Source organism: Arachis ipaensis, chromosome B6 (assembly GCF_059453495.1).
Source record: "Arachis ipaensis isolate K30076 ecotype BB chromosome B6, ASM5945349v1, whole genome shotgun sequence".
NCBI classification, from domain to species: Eukaryota; Viridiplantae; Streptophyta; class Magnoliopsida; order Fabales; family Fabaceae; genus Arachis; species Arachis ipaensis.
In genome coordinates this window covers 131,403,644-131,422,939 of record NC_142441.1, presented here as the reverse complement: position 1 = coordinate 131,422,939, position 19,296 = coordinate 131,403,644, and the positions used below count along the sequence as shown (strand labels likewise).

Sequence of the window (19,296 nt, the reverse complement as noted above, 5' to 3'; positions counted from 1 at the left end):
AATAGTTTAATTTTGATAAAGAGTAAATAATTTTATATTGACATATAATTAGATTCATGAATTTAATTTTGATATACAAGTAGCATAAAATAATTTTATACATACATCTAATTATATAACATCATATCACAAAAAAGAACTACATTTTACGTCTCCATAAATGAAATATAACTAGAGAACTTAGTAAAAAATTTATATTATGAATGTATTAAAATTAAACTCTTAGATTCATATGTTTATATAATTTTTTAGCAGCTTCACTTCGAATTGACAAACACATAATAAACCACAAAGAAACAAATAAGAATAGCAACGAAAAATACAAATTAGAGCTAAAACCCTAGATTTGATCATATTCATGCGGGAATAGCGTTAATTGAGAAATTAATGAAGCACACAACACAAAAATTCGATTAAAGAAAATTCGATTAATAGCGTGAATCTCAGAGAAATAGAGATAAATATGCTACACTGCTACTTGATAGATGATATAAAAAATGTATTTGAAAACTCAACGTTAAATTTTAATGAAGTCAACAAAAATTTAATATTTTAATATTTTTGTCAATCAAACCATTTTTTATGGATACAATATTAATTTTGTTTTTTCATAAATAATTTTATCAGCATTCTAAACCTTTTAACTAAAACGCTTCGATGATGTACTTCAGAGACCTAATGCTACTCTAGTGATGACCTTCCAAACCCAAAACTGAAGCAACATCCTTAGGCATGGGAGAAAAATTCAAATTTCCCATATTTAGCCAAATTCCATCTCATATTCATGGTAACTCTCCCAACTGGGCTTGGACATGAAACTAACTAGTTAACATCCATCAGGATCAATAAGCTCCTAGTTATGTGTAGCAGCAACAATTTAGAGACACAGCAAGAGTTTGTACTGGTGCAGGGTTTCAAGTCCTCTTGATCTTCGAGAAGGTTCCGGTTTCAGAGAAGTAAGTGCTTTGAGTTCCACTACCAAGGTGGTGTGCGTGAGCCTGTGGATTTGTCAGCTCAATCCCCTGCAAATAATATTGAACATGAATTTAAAGAAAGATTATTGAACTATATTCGAGTTATTTGGATTAAGAAGCTGTTTAAGATCAAATAATCCATCATCCATAAGCTAAATAGTGGCCAGATATATGTAAATATATTATATTAGAAAAAGGTATTTCTTTCAAGCAGGAGGCCTAAACAAGAGTGCAGTACTTTCAGACTCAATTTTACAGAGATTAGGTGTGTTATTTATTTGCATGTGTCTAAGAATCCTTCACTTCAACCAACATCAAATACATGCATGATAATAGAATATGCTAATAATGAAGGCAAAGCAAAATCACATAATGGCCTCATTACTCAATCTTTCAGGATATTTCTTAAAAAAAAAGCTAGGCAACCATAAATGAAACTCAAAAGGACAACAGTCCTGACACTTTTGCTAAAGTTCATTGACCAAACTACCACAAAATCTATTCAAAACCAATATATTAGGTATTAAGAATAACCTAAAGAGTAACAACTGTAGCAATACCAAGAGAATACTTGTTGACAGGCAAACTGAATTACTACTACTAACTACTAAGTAGGCCCTATTCTGCTGGATATAACTTTCCGTATCCATTTCATGCAATTTACAATGTTGCAGCTAGTTATGAAAAAAAAGGGGATAAAATCAACAGGAACAGTGATAAGTGATGCTAAGTATTCTAAAGGAAAATAAGAAGCTGATTGGTTTGTGAAATATTTTCTATTTTTATTTGCTATTTTCATTTTCTGAAAATCGTTTTCATTTTCAGATTCTTAGATTTTTGAAAATGAAATTGGTTGGCTAAAATGAATTTTATTTCCAAATAGAAAAATAATGAAATATGTTTGATTGATCTTTTTTATCATTAAAATTAAAAATTATATTTATTACTAAAGAATAAAAGATTTTCAGTTAATGTATTATATTTTTATTAAGTGTACAATTTAGTTAATCAATTTATTTTTTTTAAGTTAACAATTAATTTTATAAAATGTCTATTTTTTCTAATTGATGAATGATGACTAAATTGTCAATTAGAATTTTTTTTAAAGACAATGTGCAGTAGTTAAGTCCCTCAAATAAAAACAAAATAAAGGTTGAAAATATGCCTGATGTAAAAAAAAAAAAAAAAAGAAGAGGGATTTGACATTTGATGAGAGAATAGAGAACGTAGTACAGAGGGATTAAAACAAAAAGAAAAAAGGAACACCTATGCAGTAACGAAGGTTCAAACAGTGCACATGATCATTGAAAGAATGAAATCACCTCCTTTTGAGTTGAAAACATTTTCAACTCTTACAAGGGAAAATTCCAGAAACAAGAAAATGCCATTTTCAGTTGTGTTGCATTTTTTAAAATATGTAACCAATCATATTTTCATTTTTATTGAAAATAGAAATGAAAATGATCAAACCAATTGGCCCCTAAATGTTTTGTTTCCATATCTTAAGGAGATTAGAAATACTCGTCTCATGCAATAAGTTTACCTCGATATTTTTCTAAAATCACTAACCTGAACTGGTGTAAAGGCCAAACTTGAGGTCAAACCAGATGTAGCACCACTGCTGCCATAATTCTTTTCCTTGAATCTAATAAATAAAAAAACAGTCCATCAGAAACATAGTTGATCAGTTAGATAAATAGAATGATGATGCAGTGTCTAGTGACAAAAAACAATCAAATAACTAAAACATAACTACATGCATAAAATTGAAGGATCTAACAGGGCTAACCTCTTAGCAACTTTTGCAGCAAGTTTGCTAGGCCCAACTGACACACGAAGCTTGCCACTGCCAGCCTGACCAAGCATTCCGTAACCCTCACCTAGACCATCCCCTATAATGCAAAAGCAACAAATCATTTTCAAAAGGTCAAAATACTTGGAGAACAAAATAAACAGACAAAACTAAATTTCCAGAGACTTTTATACTACATTCTGTACTATATATGTATATATAGGTAACGCTTCTAATAATTGTAGATTAAAAAGTGTTGTCATTAAAAATAACAATGTGGCAGATTGTGCACCACAAAATCACCACTCTGCATTCTAGTCACCCAAAAGGCCTCTTCACCATAGTATTATGATAGATATGGTGGCTATAAAAAATTTAACTACTCTTAAAAAATGTAGCTAAAATTAAATTACACTTTTTAATTTGATCACGACGTTTACTTTTTTCTTTATTTTCAAATTAAAAAGTGTTGCCAAATGGTAAAAAAATACGACCTTAATAATAGCCATCATAGAATTAAGTGTTGCCAAAATTTCATAGCCACCACAACCACCATAATAACAGCCATCATAGAATTCGCTACATATATACGTGTAAATGGTAATTATGCTTAATTGGTTAGGTTGTGTTAGTAATTAACTAATTATGGCTCTAGTCACATTTCCTGGGCTATTTGGCTAGAGCAGTATTCATTTCAAACTTCTACTATACTTGGAATTAAACCTGGATTAATTCTCTTTTTATTCTCTCTGTCCAATCACTATAGAAACTTATGCAGCATAATAGACAGATAGATTTTCATCAAATAACAAATATACTGCATTGCAAAAAAATCACATCGGGATTACTGTGCTGTCTGTGTATGTGAAATTTTGTAAAAATTACCTAAAGAGCTCTCTTCAGGAACACCAAACTGCATCCTGTTGGCCAACTTTCTCATGTCTGTTACTGCATACCTGTCATAAGAATTGCAGGGTCATGAATCCAATATAAAAGGGGAAAAAATTAAAAACACAGCAACCTGAAAATTCAGTATAGGCAACTTTAAAACTATGATAACCTTTCTTTCATCTTCCTAAGGCGGCGACCACCTCTCTTCTTTTTAGGCTCGGAATCAGGAACAGGGAGCGGTTTGGGTTGCTTGGCAGGAGGGGGCTCCTGCCACTTCTCAATTTTTTTGTGGATCTCGTCCTTGAAGAGCCTCCCAGTTTTCCCAGATGGATCCCCACGTATTGAATCTACTCGTGCTGCAAGTGTAGACTTTGCAGCCAGGAGTCGGCACGCTCGCATCCTAAGAGGAGGAGGAGTAGTCTGAAATATTTCTGTTTGCTCAATGTATCCTATGCGAAACTGGGATGTTGCAGTGGAAAACCCAGCAAGATTCTTTTTCTTGGCACCTAGAAGCTGAACGTTGCAGGCAGGCATCTTTGCTAGAGCTACTAGACCACCAGCTGTCCCCATGAGTTTAGCTGCAACAGCACTCCCAACTATAGTAGAAAGATTAGGTGCAATGTACCCCATTCTACTCTCGACAAAGTCAAGAACTTTTTTCTTTGCTGAATCAAGAGCAAGAGCTCGATCACATGCTTCAATTGTCTTACTGAGGACATCTTCTGGTAGAGGCTTGCCAGTTGTAGTTGACGCTGTAACTGAGACAACCATGATAATTGCGGAAGGCAAAAGCCCTTCTAGATCAACAAGAGTAAGATCCATTTCATTTCCTATCTTCTTAACAACACGAGCATAGTCAATTGGGTGATGAACCAGTGACTCAAGCTCTGGAAATTTCAAGCGATACTTATCACGAATAAAATTGTGGATAATCACAATTTCATTCTCAATGTCTACCGACAGGGCATTGCATTCAACAATCAATTGGTATTCAGGATCATCTTCTAGATCTACTCCTTGAATTGACACTTCTGTACCCTTTTGAAGGGCTTCTTCCACTTTCTGCCACGATAGAATAATGTTAACCCGAGTTACAAGCCTTATATACTTAATCAGGGGGAAAACTGAGATGATGGTGTAAAGTAATAGGCACTGAAGGATAGGAGGCGAAAACGGAGAGAATAAAACAACAATATTGCATATACAACAATTTTTTTGGGGGGGATGATGAAGTCAATAGCTTCAGCTGCAATTCGCAAAAAGCTTAGAAGAATCAACAATTCAATGCCAACTATATAAAGGTAGTAATGTATATCCCAATTCGGCGCAATTCGGCAACTGCAGAATAATAGAAACTATAGAATACAAACTAACCTGCATAATATCAATGTATCTCTGGGTTTTCTGCAACTTGGAAACACTATCCAAGTCATCATAGTTGAGATTCTCTAGGTCAGCCAGGTCCCCATCAATATCTTCTTCCATATCTGCTGCATCGACCTCATTATCCTCCTGAAAGACAGAAGATACACCACCTAGTTCATCAATCCTTAAATTTTAAAAATAAAAAAATAAAATAAAATTATTTCAGATAGATAAGAAATAGAATGTTGTACTCACCGGAATTTCAGCCTCGTTATCAGAGAGTTCATCGAGGTCAGCAAGAAAAGAATCGGCAAGGGTAGCCTGCAACCAATCGAGAAAGAAAAAACCTAAATTTGCCATCTTAGTACTGTGTTCAAAGTAAAAAAAAAACTAAATTGCTTTAGAAAAAGGAACAGAAAGAAGGGAACAAACCATTGTGGTTGGAAGCAGCAACGGATGAACACAGTCTTGTTTCTCTAGCTTCCTTCAATGGAGAATTTGGATTGCTAGAAATGATCTGGTTTTTAATAATAAGCCAGCCTCTCCTCTTGAAGCTGTCGCAGTTTCCTCAGCTCTCTCATTCAAGAATTTTCTTGATGATTGCTACTTACGATTAAAATAATGTTAGTTTTCAATAATATATATTTATAAAATAAAATACAATTTATTATTTTTAAAAGAGATAAATACTAAATCGGTACGGAAAGATTTTAGTGCTGATAAAATGGTACCTGACTTTTGTTATTGATAAAATAACTCCCGACAAATTTTAAAATTTGACAAAATCATCCAACTATAAAAGAATGACGTCACATTGAACAGAAAACGCTGATTGGTAGTCGGAAGAGAGCTCTGATGATCGCAGAGAGCTCTGGCGACATTTCCGGTCTTCTTCTTCGTCATGGCAGAAGGGGATGCAGCGGTAAGGTGCTGTCATGGTAGAAGGGGATGTAGCGACGAGGTGCTGCCATGGCACAAGGGACGCGGAAGAGACGCAACGACGTGTTGAAGAAGAAGAAGCGGTGACACGAAAATGCAACAAGTTACTCCTGTGGCGGAAGGGAACGCAGCAGCATGCCATGACAGTCTTCTTCTTCAGCTGCCATGGCGGAAGGGGATGCAGCGACCTGTTGAAGAAGAAGAAACAGCGATCACGAAGATGAAGACAGTCGTTGAAAACGTCGCTAGAGTTCTCTTCCATCATCGGAGTTCTTTTCTGACAGCCAGTATTTTTCATTTCGTCATTCTTTCCACAGTTGGATGATCTTGTCAAATTCTAAAATTTTTCAGGAACTATTTTGTCAATACCAAAATCTTTGGTGTACTAATTTAGTATTAACTCTTTTTAAAAAATAAAAGTTCTAAAAACAAAATTTGTATGATAAGACCTCTTTGCACCACTCAAATAAGTTATAATGCCGTCAATCTCTTTTTAAATTAAAGTAAGTATTTTTAATTGGGTAAACTACTAAACATACACTAATTTTTTTTATATTATAATAAATTATGTGATGTACTGTAATATTTTAGTGTACCTGAATTTTACATTGCTATGGGATATTTTTAATTTTTCAGAAGGTACAAAACGTCACCTACGTTTTGTGTGTAAAAATAATTTTTAAATTCATTAAATACAAAACGGCAGTGCCGTTTATTAAAAAAATAATTAAAATACTTTTTCTTCACAAAACGGCAGAGCCGTTTTCATAGGATAATTTTTTTTTAATTCAAAGAAGGAAAACCCTAATAACGTTTTGAGGGTTTTTTATTTTTTATTTGAACAAAATAAAACCTAACAGTATATATTAATAATAATTCAATTTTATTATTAAAAACTAAATTAACTACAAGTATAAATTAACCAAAAAAATTATAAACTAATAATAATGGAAACTTCTAATATTTTATGTAAACATAAAAAAATTTTAAAAATAAATTCTAGTCATTAAATAATAATTAAGGCTAATAATTTTTAGTAAAATAAAATAAATTCTAGTCATTAAATAATAATTAAGACGAATAATTTTTAGTAAAATAATTTTTATTTTACTAAAAATTATTAGTCTTAATTATTATTTAATGACTAAAATTTATTTTTAGAATTTTTGTATGTTTACATAAAATATTAGAAGTTTTAATTATTATTAGTTTATATTTTTTTAGTTAATTTATACTTGTAGTTTATTTAGTTTTTAATAATAAAATTGAATTATTAATTAATTATTAATATATATATATATATATATACTGTTAGGTTTTAGTTTTTTAAATAAAAAAATAAAAAACCCTCAAAACTTTATTAACTTTTTCCTTTTCTAAATTTTAAAAAAAAATTATCACATGAAAACGGTCCTGCCGTTTTGTGAAGAAAAAAGTTTTTAATTATTTTTTTAATGAAAACGGCATTGCCGTTTTGTATTTAACAAATTTAAAATATATTTTTACATAGAAAACGTAGGCAACGTTTTGTACTTTTTTAAAAAGTAAAAAATATCCCATAACAATGTAAAATTCACATGCATTAAAATATTAAAGCACATCTCACAATTTATTACAATATAAAAAAAATGAGCCACCAAACATACACTTGAATAATTTTATCGTCGACAAAAATTCACCTAAACTTTGTTATTGACAAAAATATCTTCAAATAATTTAAAAATTCGACAAAAATGTCCAAAAATAATATTATTTTTTAAGTGACAAATAACTTTTGTATTTGACAAGTTGTTTATGTATTTGATCCAAAATTTTATAGGAATATTTAAATAACTATTTAAAAAATACACACAAAAAAGCAGATAAAAAATTGATCTCAATATTTTTTTTATTGAATAATTGACCATTTGTACCCATGATAGTTCAGAACGCTGACAAATGTACCCATCGTAGAAGGAAACTGACTTTGTAACCATGAGAGATGGGCTCCGTGTGACAAAAATAGCCTGGCTTGGGTTGGCACCTGCTTCGGGTTTGTATAGTCCTACATGGCAATCCGAACCTCCCAAAGCCCAATCCACGTGGATCTGAACGTTGTATACGTAGGTAATGGTTGAAATGAAAACCCTAGCAAGCTCTCTTCCCCAATTCAACCATAACCCCAAATCTGAAATTTTGTTGCAATTCGAACCATAACCCAGAGTGATCTCAGAACCCCAGCGATGTCATCATGCATATTTAACTCAGATGGAAATTTTGGAACTCGCAGCAGTTCTTCAAGTTCGAAGAAGATGAAGGAGAAGAAGCTCGACGGCAAATGTTTCTGTGGGAGAGATGTTGTGTTGATGGAGTCTGGAACGATTACGAACCCTAACAGATGGTTCATCAGATGTCCTCTATGGGCGGTAAGGGACAGCTGCTGTTGTTGTTGAGGTTAGACAATGATTTCTGAGTTTTAGTTGACAAATTTGGGATTTTTTTTTTCTCTTAGACAAGAGATTGCAGATACTTTGTTTGGATGGATGAACTCGAACAAGGATGGGAGGGCGTGGCAAGATGTTTAGCCAAGAGGAAGTTCGAGCATTGTTATGCAACGCCTGATGATGGATTGACTCTGAATTCAGGGGGGAAAATCTGCAAACATCCTCAATTATGGCTAAGAAGATAGACAAATTTAGGGTTGAAATTAGGGGTGAAATTAGGGGAATTAGAGTGATGATTATTACTGTTGCACTGGGGGTAGCATTTTGTCTGTTTTGTGAGTTGTATTTGGTTATGAAATCATAAGACTTGTAAAAAGAGAGGTCTTTGTTCTGTCATAGTTAAAATTTTTGAATGATATGGATTGTTCCTAATCTATACTGGTTTGCTTTTCATGTGATACATTGATGTAGATACACAATGTTTGAACTTGTTGCTGCAATCTAAAATGATTCTGATAACATTAAGGATCAAACAGTAAGCTGGAAATTAGCAACCTGATAATTTTGCTGTTCAATATATGAGTAAGGAACAAATTAGAAGACGAAAATGTTGTAACAATAACAATAGTGATATCAAAAAGAGGCAAAAGATGGCAAGTATATAATTGCCTTAACAAGTAAATTGTTCATTATATATATATGGATGCTGGAGGTTTCAAACATTCTGATATTAGAAAAAAAAAGTCAAGTACTGGCCACTGAATTTACACCCTCAAAAAAAGCCTTACTAAGTCAGAACTAAGCAATAGGATGAAAATCCATCAGAAAACATAAGAGTTATGTATCTCACAAGTGTAACCTAAAAACAACAAAAAGCCAGATTCCAAATTTTGCAGTATTAGTCTATGATATTGGGGTCGAGTTACTGCTCCCGCTTGATAAACCATTTTTTCCTCCGCTTGATCCCCGTATCCTGCCTCGACCTCTACCTTGACCTCTCGCTCTATCAGATGTGCCTCCTGTAGCTGTTGGAGTCACAACTCCAGGTGTGGGCATGAACAGCATGAACCGGGTGCTTGTTCCTGCACTAGCACCTTGCAGTGGATGTGGTGTAGTTTGAGAGTTGTGTGTGGAGGGAGTTGTTGCTGGCTGGTTGGTAGCTGGTGTACTTGGCTGCTGTCTTTGTCCGGTCGGAGGCGGGCGTTTAACACTTCTCCTTGTAACCTGTTTTCTGGTTGTTGCATTGGTTGGCTGTGGCTGTGGTTGTGCAGTTGGTGGGGGAGGCATTGGGTGAGGCTGCTGCAAACCATAGAACAAGTCAGTTATTATCACACAAGGTTTGCTAGGCAGCTTATTTAAATGATTAAAACAATGCACTTACTTGTTGAGTGTTGGTTCTTGCAGATTCGTTTCCTTCTTCAGTGGCCTCCTGTTCAGCCTGTGCAGATTCTAAGGTCTCTTCATAGTACATTTCAGCCAGTAAATCCTCATCCTCATCATCTGCTGGTGCTTGTGGGGCAGAACTCCCTTCACCTGCAGCTTCCTTCTGCTTTTTACAACTTCTCTTATTGTGACCAGCCTAATGATAAACGTATTAGTCATAATTTGAACTAGTAATCACATTTATCAATAACTATAGAACAGGACAGAATCTCAACTATAATTGGTTAACCATACCTGGAGGCAATACTTGCAGATAATAATCCCAATCCTCCTCGATGTTCTATGAGGGTCACTCTTCTCCTTAGGGCCATCATTTCTCTTGTCTCTCTTAAGTGTAGGTCGACCAATTGGTTTTCTATACCGTGGTGGCAGAATGGGGAGGGTATCAACATCATGCTTCCAGTACTCCTGGCTTGGAACTGGACGCATAGTAATCTAATAGGTTGCGTTGTATGCACCCATGGTGAGCCAGTTGTGGGCATATTCTTCTGGCCTCCTGTTCTGGTAAGCCAGTACAGCACAGGCATGTCTATATGGTAAACCTGTGATTTGCCATAGTCGACAGCTGCATGTACCTTTGCCAAGATCCACATTTACCTTCGTTGGCAAACAATGCACCTCATACACATTCCCTGCGTCATCTCCATTAGGCAGAGGCATCCATTTGTTGCTCTCTCGCTTTTCCCTGCGTCATCTATTGGTGTCAGAGGGTGGGACTGTCTGAGGGATTGATTGTGAGAGTGGATTCCCATATGGATGAGGGGTGTATTGGGTTAGTTGTTCTGGTTCAAGAGGTGTAGAGACATTGGGTTCAGAAGCAGGGACTGATTCTGAACAAGCAGTGTGTGTTGGTTGCTGATCTTGTTCAATAGGTGGCTGGAAAGGTTGGGACTGACTTGATGGTGGTTTATCTGGTATGCCAGGCGTTGGGGGAGGCTGAGAAACCTGTCCTGCCTCAACAGATCCTGAGAGTTGTGGGTCTGCTGTCTCCTCTTCCATAGTGATATTGTCCTCTTTTTGGGCATCCAAACCAGCCTGTGTATGTGCTTCATAGGCCCCTTCCCTGTTCTGGGCCTCACTCCTTTTTCGGTCATCCATCCCAACTTGCAGATTACTTACAATATTAGCATCATCCTCATCTTCCACTACTATCAACCTCCTTTTGGGACTCTTTTTCGGAGTTGGAACCCTTTTAGCACACCGCTTTACTCTCCTCTTTGATGGAGTCATGTTGTTCTTCTCTACTAACACGGGCTCATCCACCGGATGCTCTGTATATACATTTACTCTGTTACTGTTCTTCACAGCTGCCTCATACATCCTAACTATATCCATGTCAACCTTGAGGTCCCTCAACCCATCATCAAGCCCTTTCCCAGGTTCCAGCCAAAAAAATTTAGAAACAAATGTATATCTTATGTCCTTCACCAAATCATATACGAAAAAACCATTCAAGGTATCAACATTAACCCTCTCTATCTCTGTAACTTCACCATCAACATAAGTAAGCTTCCCAGACGGCCCTCTCTCAAACCGTCCTCTATGATTAATACACAGTGTTATATGGATGGTGGCCATTCCTGAAACTGAAATAAACCAACACATTCTAAGATAACAGTGCATGTTACTACACCTAACACAAACCATAAATCAACTACTTCAGCACCTAACAGAAACCCTAAATCAATTAATCAACTAATTTAGCAACTCTCAGCCACGATTTCATATGGTAATGTAATCTGTCCAACTAGTCTCAGTGACATTTGAAATAAATTAACACTGGCAATGACATACCTCAGCTCTCTGCCGAGCAAAGGGGGTGACCTCTACACCGTCGGCGACGAAATCCCAGGGTTCGAGCTCCGCTGCCTATTCCTTGCAAGTTTCTCTACCACGTTCTCGTTTTGATGGCTCTGTACTGCTCCAAATGCCTTTTCCAACTTCCGAATGACAACGTTGAAAGCCGTAGCTTCAGGGTGATGGTTTCGGAGTGTTCCCGACGTCTTCTCCGGCTAGGAAACAAAAGGACGTTCTCTGCTAGGGCATAGTCAACGTCCCGCGAATTTCTCTTCAATGTTAAATTGTTTAATGTTAAATTCCACGTGGATTGGGCTTTGGGAGGTTTGGATTGCCATGTAGGACTATACAAATCCGAAGCAGGTGCCAACCCAAGCCAGGCTATTTTTGTCACACGGAGCCCATCTCTCATGGTTACAAAGTCAGTTTCCTTCTACGATGAGTACATTTGTCAGCGTTCTAAACTATCATGGGTACAAATGGTCAATTATTCTTTTTTTATTTTTTAAAAGTATTATTGGTTGTTGACAAAAAAATACAAAAAAAATATATATTTAACGAAAAATCACCAAATTTTAAGGATAAAAATATCTGATTTTTGTAATAATGCTTGCAAAAAACTACAATAAAATTCAATCTCTAAAGTGTTTTTTGAGAATACATATTTAGTGTTGTGTATTTTTGTCGTGTTTTTAAATTATTTGAGGGTATTTTTATCGATAAGAAAATTCGAGTGCATTTTTGTCAGCAACAAAATTATTCGAGTGCATTTTTTATAGTTTACCCTAAGAAAATGAAAAATTGACAAAGGTTTGAGATAATTTTGTACTATATTAGCATTTACTTTTTTAACGATTTAAATTTCTGCCAAAGGTCTGAACATATCTTGTATTAATTTTTTTAGTTCTTCTCGAAAGATATTTTTGGACAAAACCACAAAAAATACTCATAAAAGATGGAATCGTTGACAAGAGTACCCATGTAATCTAGCCTTAACGGAGTGTCTTACGTGGACAATTTTCTTCCACATATTGCTAAGCTAATGTGTATTGAGTTTGAATTGGGAGCTCGGGTGCTTAATTTGATAACCAAATATAGCAATTATTCATAATTAGATTAAATAAAGATGAAATAATATGTTAACAATTCATTCCATTTGAACATTATTTATATTAACAGTCTAACTACACATTTAAATCTTTTTTGCAACTAAATTCAACTAAGTTGGTCAAAACTCATCAAAAACCTCGTTTAGCACACTAGTGTGTACACACGCGCGTTCCAATAACGCAAAACATATCCTTCTTCATCTTCATCTTCTCTTTCTCCTTCTCCGTTTCCTCCTTCTCCTTCTCCTCCTCCTTCTTTCAAATTCACGCACGTAAGTTCTTTTTCTTTCCTCCTCCTTCTTCTTCTTCGCGCACGCATGTTCTTTCTCTTTCGTTATCGTCATCACCAACAATACCAACATTTTACTAATATCTTTATTGGTTCTGATTTTCTCTAGTGCCATCATTATAATTTCGATTCATTTTTTAGTTTACTTCGGTTCATTTGTGAATTAATTTCAGTTTATTTGTATGTTAATTGAGGTTCACCTGATACTGCTGATAAGTATTGACAAAATTTTTTATTCCTTAAGTAATTTCGGTTCTTTTTTAGTTTATTTGAGGTTCATTTGGATCTAGAAATGAATTCGATGTGTTTGTGTTAATTGAGGTTCACTTGATGCTGTTGATAAGTATTGACCAATTTTTTTAGTAAAGAAGAATGAAACTATTCACTATCACTTTATTCAATTGCATTAGATTCCACTCTATTCCATTCAATTAGTTCAGATTTGAACAAACAGTAAAAAAACTCAATCATCAACAAAAACATATCAAATTCATTTTTGGATCCAAATGAACCTCAATTAAACTAAGAAATGAACCGAAATTACTTAAGAAATAAAAAATTTGGTCAATACTTATCAGCTGCATCAAGTGAACCTCAATTAGCACACAAATGAACCGAAATTAGTTTAGATTTGAATAATCAGTCAAAAAGACTCAATCATTAATAAAAACACATCGAATTCATTTATGGATCCAAATGAACCTCAATTAAACTAAGAAATAAACCGAAATTAATTAAGGAATAAAAAATTTGGTCAATACTCATCAATAGCATCAAGTGAACATCAATTAACACACAAATGAACTGAAATAAATTAAGAAATGAATCGAAATTATTTAATGATGGCAGCAGAGAAAATCAAAACTAATAAAGATGATTGCAAAATGTTAGTGTTATTGGTGATGATGATAACGAAAAAGAAAAAGAAAAAGAAAAAGAAAAAGAAAAAAAGAAGGTGCAACATTGGAGAAGAAGAAGAAGAAGAACCTGCGTGCGCGAATTTAGAAGGAGAAGGAGGAGGAGGAGAAGGAAAAGAAGAGGAGGTTACAACTTGGTTAGACTTAGTTAAGTATTTTGCTTGGATGTAGAGCTTTATTATTACATTAATGTTCACTAGCATATAATGTCTCAATTTGCATCCAACCTATGCCTAAATCCTACACTCAAACTACTACTCCCCTATATATCACCATTATAAACACACAAAAGAAATGTAAATTACAGCAACAACTCTAATGACAGAGCTACAAGCCAGACTCCCATAACTTTGGTTTCATCTTCAATCTTCTTAATATTCATAACTATGTTTATATATTTTTTTTATGTTGTATCCTAGAACATTCTTCAAATTCTTATTAGAAGCACTACATTTATGTTCATTGAGTCTTCTGATCAAACCCCTTGTCAAATCTTACCACCCACCATCAATTTCATCAACCCATACAAGATAATTGCAGTCTCAATTCTATAGAAACAAAAAAAAAGAAGAATTAGAGTTGGAAAAGACCTGTAAACCCTGACTATGAAACTTGTAGCTTAAGTTCCATACGTTCTAGAACCGGCAGCGAATGAACCATCTTCTTGGGTTGATAACTGTCAAAAACTCTAACAACACAACATTTCCACCATAATAACATCTTCCATTCAAAATATTTGCCTTCTCTACGTAAGACACTCAATTAAGACTGGATCACGTTTGTTTATTTTTGTACACAAAATTGATTTTGTGTGGATATGTGGGTTATTTTCTTCATTCATAGATACTCTTGTGAGCGACTTCATTTTCATGAGTACTTTGTCTATTTTCTTACATACACGATTTAAATCTCTACCACAAAAAATTACTCCATCATACCACGAGTTTAATAGCATGATTTAATTGTCCATTGATATTTATTACATTTGTCTTCCACTACTTATCCGTAACAATAGCTATCTAATTTTTATTCTTCATCTTTTTTGTATACCAAAGATTAAGAGTATGTTTGGTTTAGCATTTGAATAACAGAAAACAGGTTCAATCTGCTTAAATGTCTTAGCTTTTGTTTGGCTATTTTTTTTCTCTAAACGCAAATGGAATTCTATGTTCTAACTCCCATTCACTAAAAGCTAACAAATGGTTGCATTCAATTGTTGTGATTGAAGAAGTAATTAAAAAATTGATTTCTTTTCTGCTTATGCATAATTTTTTTTATAAAATTTTTAGTACTTATTGTTTTCTTTGTTTTTTTTTTTTGTTTGGCTTTGTATAATTTTCAGTGCGAATTCTTGAATTAATATGTATTTTGTTTACTATTGTTATTTTTTTATAATATAAATCATTGACTTTATTAAGAAGACTAAATTAAATAAAAAATACTGAAAAATTATGACCAAAAGAGTATTAAATTTCAACACATAAATTTAAATTTTTTCAAAAAAAATTATAACCAAAAGAGTATTGAAAAAAGTGTGATTTTGAGTAATATAAATTCATGTTTTTCTAATAATTTTTATCTAAACATAATTTTGAATAATATAATCCAAACAACATTCATTTTACTACAATTTATTTTTATATAAAACTGTCAAAAATAAATCACGTTAACACCAATTCACTTTTGTTCGGTAGGTCGGGTATCGGATGGTTCAGGTTGATACTCTGGTTGGTAAAAAAGGGGGGGGGGGGGAGTCGCCTAGTCTTGGGTTGCTGGATCGGAGGAGGTGTAACCGACTTCCCGAGCTTTTCGTCTGGAAAAGAGAGGTGTCACCTGCAAAGACACTCCGACGCTCTAGTCAGTCAAGTGTGCAGGCGAAAAGTGGGAGAATGATGTGTGATGTACCTTGGGGGAGGGGTAGGACCCTCCCCATATATACTGTGTCAGTAGTGAGTCCCACAAGAGCAGACCAACCTTCCTCGAAGCTTCCTCATACAGCTGCAGTGGAGAGCTGTCAATGGTGCGTGTCTGGGTCGGTGGTTGGGCTGCTTGCACCCGACCGTTCGGGTCGGGTGGCTTGCGGGTCGGGTCGGCCCACGTTCTGTCTGGGCCAGGCCGTAACAGTGTCCCAACGCGCCAGTGACGATCGGGAGGGTCGTTAGTGGCGTGTTATCTCTTCTTTCGTGCGTTGTCGCCAGGTCGGCCGCTCGTGGAGAGGACGTGCCTCTTAAGCGCGTGTTTGTTCGTTGCTGGGGATAACCGTTTGTCGCCTCGTTCCTCGCGCTGAGCATTAAATGATCATAATGGGTTATTTCAAAATCCCGTGCGTAAAGACTATTTTACCCCTTGGTCTTTCGCGCTTCTCGAGTCTGGCAGTTTTAACCAGTTTTGCTTTTGGTTTTCATCTCATTTCTTCACTCCTTCTATCTCCATCTTCTTCTCCCTTGAATTTCCCAGAGCTTCATTTCTGCATCTCAGTGCCGTCACTCTTTTCCCTTCTTTCGAATTTTTGCAATTATTCCAGGTAAGCATTCATTCCCTTGCTCCCTTCTTCATGTTCATCTTACCTTCATCATTAGTTCTTTTGTATGTATGCTGCTTGTCTGAATTGTATGCTAGGTGACCTTAGTGTTGAATAGGTGTGTTAGGGGGGGTTACCATTCCAGGGTATTAGCTTTTTAGGCTTTTGCTTGGATTCTGCTTTAGCCATGTTTAATTCTAGTTACTGAAGCGGCTTAACGTAGTTTCTGGGATTTTTCCGAGCTCCCGACCTCATAGACTAACCGAGTGGTACCCCCACTGTAGGTATACCTCGCATCGTCTCATGAGCTTCGTCCTCCACCGTGGGTTACGACCCGTACGCTTGGGTGACTTTCGATGTGAAAGAATCCCTGAACCAGATGGGCGAGGAGGAGCTTACCGAGTTCCGCCAGGCCGAGTACTTGTGCGGGGGAACCGACGAGGAGGCCAACTATGACGTTTTCGTCCCTGCCCCCAATGAGTGGCTATACAAGCTCAACTTCCACTCCCCCCGGGTTCCCGATTGGATTTGGTTTTATAAGTCCATGTTTACCCAAGTAGGGGTCCGTATTCCTTTTTCTGCCTTTCAAATGGCGCTCCTCAACCGGATCTCCGTGGCACCGTCGCAGCTGCATCCGAACAGTTGGGCCTCCATCCACTGTTTTGAGATGGTGTGTGAATACCTGGAGCTGCCGGTGTCCGTAGACATTTTTCTTTATTTTTACAACCTCACGAATCCTTCCAAGGAAGGGAAAGCGAGGAAAGGGTTCATGTCCTTCCGATCTGCCCAGGGTCGAAGGATTTTTGGCTTGTTTGAATACTCTTATCATGGGTACAAGGATAAATATTTTAAGGTGCGTCCAGTCAAAGGTCATCATCCCTTCTGGCTGTCGTTAGAAGGGGAATGCCTCATCCCGACGTACTGGAGCTTCGGGGAGGGATCTAATACTTTTATTAAGGTGACTTATAAGGGGATGTCCGTTGTGGACAGAAAGGTTGCCGACGTGTTGTTGGCTATTTTTGGGAGGAATCATGTGAATCCCCACCTTTTGATGGGTGACCGGGAGGTCGCCAGAAATTATATTTGTGAGTAATTTTGATGCTTCCTGTATTATTGTTGCTTTGATTGGTCATGCCGATTTCACGACTAACTTGTTTACTTATTTGTTGCAGTGGAGATGTCTGCTTCAATGACAGGGCTTGAGGGTTTGTTCAAGACTTTCTTGGCGGACAGCGATGAGGAGAAGGCTGACGAGAAGGCTGACGGAAAGCCGGAGAACCCTCCTGAGGACAAAAAGGATCAGGCGGTGCCGTCACCCCGTGACACCGAGATGTCGGACAAAAACTCTGACGGGACGCGCGTTTCTCCTATTCGTGAAGAGACAGCCGGCACCGGGCACTCGTCCTCCGCTCAGCAAGAGGATGATGATTTGAAGCTTATCCCCACCCCCAAAAGGCAGAGGGCATCCTCCAGCCCTGAAGGAGTTCTCACCGTGATGGAGTGGAACTTCGACGTCAGGACCTTCATAGACTCGCAGTTGCTTCCCGGCACTGAGGATCACTTCCTTGGCACCGAGCTTGCGGGGCAGGCAAGGTGGATGTACCGTACCCTTTTCCGCGGTGCTGCAATAGCTCGGAAGGCTGAATTCGAGTTGTCGGGGATGCAGTCGCTGCGCAGGAAGCTCGAATCTGCTGTCAAGACCAATAATGAATTCAAGACTCAAGTTGAGATGCTTCAGGAGCAACTGTCCAAGACGGAGGAGAAGCTTAAAGCTGCCGAGGAGAAGGCCGAGTCTGCTGAAGACTTCTGATGCCACCGTGTCCCGTCTAACCGAGCGGGAGATGACTTTGGAGAGCCTACTCAATGCCGCGCAAGGTCGGGTGGTCGCATTGGAGAAGGAACGTGATGTGGCCGTCTCGTCGGCTGAGGCTGCTCAAGCTGAGGTTGAAGGGCTTAACATAAAGAGACCGTGAAACAGGGAAAGAGCGCGATCCTGATGACCGAGGAGGCTCTTAAGGCCCAGGTGAAGATCGTGGCTCCTGATTTCGACACGTCGGCGATTGGGGTATTTAAAACAATCAAGGATGGCAAGATTGTCGACATGCCCAAAATGTGATCTCTTTGTACTTATTGTATGGATTTGTGATTATGTTGTAGAACTTTGTGGAACTTACTTTTGTTATACTCTAATAGTCGCTCGGTCGACTTGTGATTATCATTTTTCTTCGCTTATCTGGTAGCATTTTCATTTTTTTTGTTACTGTTTTGCCGGTGTAGGCTTGTCACTCGTGTTCGTTTACCGTTATGTTGGTAACTCGGCAAAGCCAGGTCGTGGCTTTGTTATTGCTATAGCCGTTTGTTATGGCTTTAACATAGTTGGCTCCCGGGGTGATCAGTCCCGGGGCACCGTGTCGTTGTCCCGTTTACCATGCATTATAAGGAACATGTTGTCGTGGGATGCATAAATGGGCAAAAGTAGATGGGAAAGTAATTTTGACGAATAAACATTAATTTTGACAAGTAAACATTAGTCGACAGGTAAACAAGTTTATTGCCATGACAAGTATTCAAGAAAGTAAATTACTGAGCTCGTCAGATTGCCTAGTCGGCGTGTTTGAGCTAAGAATAGAACCTTCTTAGGTTACCTGCATTCCAGGTTCTCGGGATTTCCTTGCCGTTGAGCTTCTCCAACTTGTAGACGCCTTTGCCAATTACCTCTTTGACCTTGTAGAGGCCTTCCCAGTTTGCCGCGAGCTTGCCTTCCTCCTGAGTCGGGAGACCGATGTCATTGCGCCGTAGGACGAGGTCGTTTTGTTCAAACTCTCTCCTGAGCACT

At 37.0% G+C, this 19,296-nt stretch overlaps 3 protein-coding genes across 3 annotated transcripts; all 3 read right to left on the bottom strand.

Annotated features, from left to right (window-relative positions):
- Positions 1 to 522: 522 nt before the first annotated feature.
- Positions 523 to 5,661, bottom strand: LOC107604866 (U4/U6 small nuclear ribonucleoprotein Prp31 homolog). The gene is made up of 8 exons (XM_016306571.3): positions 5,455 to 5,661; positions 5,278 to 5,343; positions 5,032 to 5,169; positions 3,827 to 4,719; positions 3,652 to 3,722; positions 2,764 to 2,866; positions 2,544 to 2,619; positions 523 to 1,022 (listed from the first exon to the last, which is right to left on the bottom strand). The coding sequence occupies exons 1-8, from the start codon at positions 5,455 to 5,457 to the stop codon at positions 915 to 917; spliced, it is 1,458 nt and encodes a 485-aa protein (XP_016162057.1). The 5' UTR covers positions 5,458 to 5,661; the 3' UTR covers positions 523 to 914.
- A 3,626-nt stretch (positions 5,662 to 9,287) lies between these two features.
- On the bottom strand, positions 9,288 to 9,939 carry LOC148562758 (uncharacterized). Its single transcript, XM_088489625.1, has 2 exons — positions 9,766 to 9,939; positions 9,288 to 9,683 (listed from the first exon to the last, which is right to left on the bottom strand). Exons 1-2 carry the CDS (start codon positions 9,853 to 9,855, stop codon positions 9,288 to 9,290), a joined length of 486 nt encoding a protein of 161 aa, XP_088345751.1. The 5' UTR covers positions 9,856 to 9,939.
- A 578-nt stretch (positions 9,940 to 10,517) lies between these two features.
- On the bottom strand, positions 10,518 to 11,405 carry LOC148562757 (uncharacterized). The gene has a single exon (XM_088489624.1). The coding sequence runs from the start codon at positions 11,403 to 11,405 to the stop codon at positions 10,518 to 10,520; it is 888 nt and encodes a 295-aa protein (XP_088345750.1).
- Between the last annotated feature and the right edge of the window lie 7,891 nt (positions 11,406 to 19,296).

Bases quoted from the DNA above. Each gene is read 5' to 3' on its own strand.
- LOC107604866 (XM_016306571.3), bottom strand. The intron at 4,720-5,031 runs GTTAGTTTGTAT...CTATCGTGGCAG, and splicing joins GATACATTGATATTATGCAG to AAAGTGGAAGAAGCCCTTCA. The intron at 2,867-3,651 runs GTAATTTTTACA...TTTGCATTATAG, and splicing joins TCCTGAAGAGAGCTCTTTAG to GGGATGGTCTAGGTGAGGGT.
- LOC148562758 (XM_088489625.1), bottom strand. From the start codon at position 9,855: ATGTACTATGAAGAGACCTTAGAATCTGCACAGGCTGAACAGGAGGCC. The intron at 9,684-9,765 runs GTAAGTGCATTG...TATGGTTTGCAG, and splicing joins CAAGAACCAACACTCAACAA to CAGCCTCACCCAATGCCTCC.
- LOC148562757 (XM_088489624.1), bottom strand. From the start codon at position 11,405: ATGGCCACCATCCATATAACACTGTGTATTAATCATAGAGGACGGTTT.